This window comes from Merops nubicus, unplaced genomic scaffold (genome assembly GCF_000691845.1).
Source record: "Merops nubicus isolate BGI_N331 unplaced genomic scaffold, ASM69184v1 scaffold4898, whole genome shotgun sequence".
NCBI lineage: Eukaryota > Metazoa > Chordata > Aves > Coraciiformes > Meropidae > Merops > Merops nubicus.
The window spans coordinates 38845-44227 of NW_008627595.1; the positions used below are offsets into that span (position 1 = coordinate 38845).

At 36.3% G+C, this 5383-nt stretch overlaps 1 protein-coding gene across 1 annotated transcript in view; it reads right to left on the reverse strand.

The window, feature by feature from the left end:
• Window positions 1–3134: 3134 nt before the first annotated feature.
• Window positions 3135–5383, reverse strand: part of TDRP (testis development related protein) — a 16742-nt gene continuing 14493 nt past the window's right edge. Inside the window, exon 4 of the mRNA XM_008946357.1 lies at window positions 3135–3603. Within this exon, the coding sequence (XP_008944605.1) occupies window positions 3258–3603 (346 nt within the window). The 3' untranslated portion in view covers window positions 3135–3257. The remainder of the gene's footprint in view (window positions 3604–5383) is intronic.

Genomic DNA, 5383 nt, shown 5'->3' on the forward strand with positions numbered 1-5383 from the left:
AATGCTGCTCTGCCCAAGCTTTCATAACAGCCAATAAATTAAAATAAATAAATAAATAAATAAATGTTTAAACCAATAAATAACAGTAAAGCAAAATATTTGCAGTCTGTCAAAACCAATGAATACTTCCCACTGTGAAAGCAATGGGAGATGCCTTAAAATCTAGGATGCTGCAGCTTCTGAGCTGGCAGGATATGCTGAGTTTGGGCAAACACAGCTCTTGCCTCCTTGGTTGCATTCTGCAGTGATGCCAGGAACGTCCACGCAAAAGGAAACAAACTCACATGACAAATAAAAAGGACAAAAATTAGCAAAGAATAAGGCATTTCAGTTCAAACTAAATCTTTATTCATATGGAAAATACTACTTTTCTTTTTGCAAATTATGCTAATAAATAAAAATACTCAGAAAGAACTTTGCTTAGAGTTAAGTGACTAGTTACAGCCACACGAAGCTTTTAATTCCCGTTAAAGCCACGCCAACAATCATGCAGATTGGCTACGAGGAAGCAATATAAACTAGATTTTATTTTGTGCAATCTTATCGTACAATCTTAATGCTACCTTCTTCTAAACCATTTCACAGAGGTTGAAATGCAATTTCAGAACAAATATTAAGGGACATATTCCACACTTATTCCACACATGGAGCTGTGTACAGCTTAAGCCTGTAAATGTCTAATGTAGTTAAGCATCTAAAGAAGGGAAAGGAAAAAGAGGACCCCATTCTGAAAATTCAGACAGTTTATAAACATAGGAGAAGAAAAGCTCACATCAGTGACTTCTCAAAAGACAAACACATTATTAAAGCATAACAATAAATTATATTAAATTTAATAATGTTCATCCTTAGAACAGTTATTTCTGAGGAAATGTCACTTAAGAAGCACAGCAAAACTTTCATCACTAGGAGTTAAACTGTAAATTGACATATCTCAATTCCCCACTCGGATGTCATTTTTGTTTTATAACAGGCTTATTCAGGATATTTTTATCACACGTTTAAAAACAAATGGGAAAATGTTGCAGTTAAGCTGTGCATCAAACACATCATCAAGGTGAGAAACAGGCACTTGACAGTATAATGTGCAAGGCAAAACCTTTACTGGTCACAGTATAAATAGGTTCTTCAGGAGGGAAATTGAAAGTTCTCAGCCCATCTTTGAGAGCAAAATATTGAGGGCTGCTAGCAGATCTTTTTCCATCCTTTTAGGTCAGCACCAACAACCAAACTAAATACTAGCTCATGCCTTAGAGGGTATTCCATAAACTATAAAATGCAGCATACTTTACCCACGAATACTCATTCTTTCCCATAATTAACCTCAGCATACGTACTTGCCAGAGGCAAATACAGAGTTTACTCACAGACTAAATGATGCGATATAAATGCTCACCCTTTCTCCTCTATTAGTACTTTTTAAAATATATAATGTCAATTTTATAAATACATTTGCCAGTTACAAGATCCTGGTTTATAGCACAAAACACTGACTTTCTTTATATAAACTTAAGAACAATCTATTAATACCAGAAAAAAAGGCAAAACAAAACAAAAACACATTTCGCTACAGTTTCCTTCTAGGCACATCTTAACAGGAATCTCCAAAAAAAAATAGCTATGCAGGAACTGTAAGCCAGAAAACTATATATTAATTGGAAAAGAGGAGAAAGAGAGAGCTGAGAAAGGAGTAATGTGGCAGTAACAGAAACAAGGTACAAGCTTAGAAGGAAATTGCATGCATCCCTTTTCAGCAGCATAGGCTTCTTGCAAAAATCGTTGACGTGACATCCATTATATAAAGGTACATGCTTTCTTGTAAAAATGCTGATTTTCCTCTGAAATGCCGACTTAATCTTCCAACTGTACTGGCCATATTGCTAGGCAGTCAAGTTTTCAGCTCTGCTATACCAGTTTAACAAACAGGAGAGAAAAGGCCTGCTGCTTAGGTCTTACGAAACTTTTGGTTTGCTTTTTCCCATGAATGTTAAAGCAGTATTTATATAGGTCATATAAACAATATGGAAACTAACTTTGGATCTGACATCAGCCACGCTGCTGATGAGAGACAATATGCTAGAAAGAGGCACTTTTAGTATTATATACATTTCAAATCTCAAGTTTCACACTTCACTTTCTTTTACCAAAAGATGAAAATACCAGTAGCTAGCAAGCCGGAGCTTTATAACAAAATTGCTTCAGGAGCTGTGTGCACGCACATACTTGCAATGGCTCAGTTACCCTGAAAATGCCAGAGTACAACCCAATCACTGCTTATGGGGCAGAGGGGGGAAGAACAACACCCTACAAAACAAAAAAGTTGTTCATTTGTAGAACAAGGATCAGCTATTGTAAAAATGAAAATATATGACCTTCCATAAGAAGCAATTTATCCTTAAGATTCAGAACTACAGATACTGAATATCAAGATTTTCTTGATTTTCTTATACTCTACTCACGGCTGCTTTCCAAATTTTCAAATCTCTTTTTTTTTTTTTTTTTTTTTTTGGCATAACATGCATCTTAAAAACTGAGAAGCTTAGCTTGGTCAAACAATGTTCAATATAAAAAAACAAAAACAACTCTGGAAGACCCATTTGACATTTGACCTGACTATTGGTGAAGATCCTGTTATGGAAGGAATTACATTACAACAGTATTTTCCCATTTCATACACAGTATAGACACATGGTGAGAGTTGAGCGTCTTGTATGCACAAGCTGAAGCATACGCTGAGGCTGAAGATTTGGAAAACAGTCTACTAAGTATAAGCACTCTCCCTGCAAAGCAACAGATCAGTATCCTTAGTTAAAAAGGAACAGCATCAAAACTAGGATTCTGAGTGGCCCCCAAATACCAGGAAAGAAACAGGACCTCAAGCTAGTGGAAGTTCCTACATAAGGCAGTCAAATTTACAACCAGTGTATACATTCACTAAGGAATTACATTTTTTTGGTAAAACCAACAATCCAACATACTGTAGAATCTGAATGTGAAATATAGGCACAATATAGATTCTCTACTTTTTTTTTTTTTTCAGTGTGGAAAACAAAGCTATTTAACAATGTAATAAGAAAATCTATTATCAGGTGAGCAAAAATTTGTAACAATCTGAATAAAACAAAGTACTGTATAAAGGTGCAATATTGAGCAGATTTGATTTTGGTTTAAACATATGAGTAAATCATGGAACCTTTCTCTTCTTAAATCATGGAACCTTTCTTTTCTTACCTATGGAGTATTTCACATGACCAGCATCACTCTAGTTCTTCCCAGTTGTCAGTAAGGTTACCTTTGCTTTGACGTCTAATACTAACCAGCTTCCCAGCTGATTTGATACTCCACCTGGAACTGTTTCCTGAGCTGGCCAGGTTTGTGTATTTTGTGGAGCCTTTGGTTTCGTCTTCCCAGCCTGACCAGGCTGTATAGTCACTTAAAGTCGTCGCTGCGTCGCTGGCAGAGTCAGCGGCAGTGATCTGCGGTGGTTCCCATCCCTCAATCTCATCTGGCTTCCTAGATGGGACATTCTGCTTTATCACCAAACTGTCCCAAAAACCTGGCTTCTTTTCAGACTTCACCTCTTCCTTTAACTTGAGGTTTGTGCTAGGAAGTAATAATGATGAGGTGATTAATTTCTTCATTTAACAATGCATATAGCAGTTATTAATAAACATTCAATTAATCTATTATGTTTTATAGTAAAAATGGTTGTCAGTCTGTGATACCACATCCATTATTGTTCAGAATTCAGAAAAAAACACCCTCGACCACATGGAAGCCTACATGCAGTAGGATCTTGTGGTGGTAAATCCGAAGTGGACCAAGTATGGGGCCATTTTCTAGTACAAAAGAACTTAGGCTCTTCCCCCACGCAGTGAATTACACAGAACTGCCTTTGGAAATGTATTGAGTATTTTCGCATGCATTAGAACAATTTAGGCCTTTGACCAAAAAAGCAGAAACACAAATCCAGAGGTAGGGTACCTCTGAAGAGAATGAAAATGTTGTGTCCACTACCAGCTTTAGCAACCACTTGCTGTGTTCCTCAGCTTCATATACGTCTTATTACCTGCCCAGTTAAACCTTATATATACTCTAAAATAGTTGCTGTAAACAATAATAGGACTTTAAAGATACCAGCCTTTTTTTTAACCCCAAAATCTGTATAACATACTGAAAACAGCTGTTTTGTACATCTGGTAAGAATTCCTAAAACTTCCCTCCCAAAACCAAGAAAAAAACAAACAAACAAACACCCTCAGTGGCAATTTCTTTCTCAAAGAGTCATTTGAAAGGCTACTCGTGTTATTATATTTTTAACCCATTAGGAACCTTCAGTCTTGCAGTGTGGAGTATTTAAAATACACCCTGTTGAATGTTTATGCATAAGTTTACACACAGGGTTATGTATGTAATCAAATAATGGATCACAAGGAAGGGCTGTGAATACCAGTGGTGAACCCTGCAGGCTGCGTGTTTCAATGAGCTAACCAGCAAATTGAAAACATTATCTGGTAGTAGCAGAAAAATTATTTTGCCACAAATAAAACCACCATTGACATTTTTTTAGTATTTCTAGGAATAGATTTTTTCCATTAATGAAAACCTGACACTATATTTAAATCGAAGCAACTGAACCAATACCTTTAAAATTACTTAACTAAATTTTGAATTTATGATCACATTTTTCAGAATTTTCTTCTTACTAAAACCAGTCACAGACTCCAAACACTCTTCTCATATTTCATGAGTAGCACACTTGAAAAGTTTCATTTTTCTTTAAAAGTAAAGTAAAAATCATGGTATACTGTTATAGGAAAACACCCCCAAACTTAAAATAGAGGCAGTTTTCATGGCAATGCTACAATAGCATTCTACATTTGTGGTAACTCAAGTTTTCACAGTTCTGCTCTCTTCATTGGGTTACTTGATTCTTATAATCAGCATCAATTGCAAAGGATCCTTGAAGCAACCTAGCATCTCAAGAACACCCTTAAAATTGTACAGGGACAGTAGGTAGGAACTTTTGGGAAGTTTTATTGAACAAGCTCAAATGTAAAGGGAAATATATGTAATTATATTCTTAATTGTTTACATATACACACACACACACCCCTACATACACATCTACACACTTGCATACTGAAATATATGTATATATTCCAAAGCAAACTGGAAACAAAACATCCTACAGCAAGCCTTCTTAAAGCTAAGGTTTGGGTGGAAAAGCTCTGCTGACAGGTGGCACGTTTTTCCTGTTTGTAACCAAGGCAGTTACGTAGCAGATGCAGGTAAAGCCTGCACAAACTGGTAACAGCAAAGCAGTCTGTCCTGGGAAGAGGTCTGTTCCCTTCGGAGAACAGCTCTAACTGGAGTACCACGC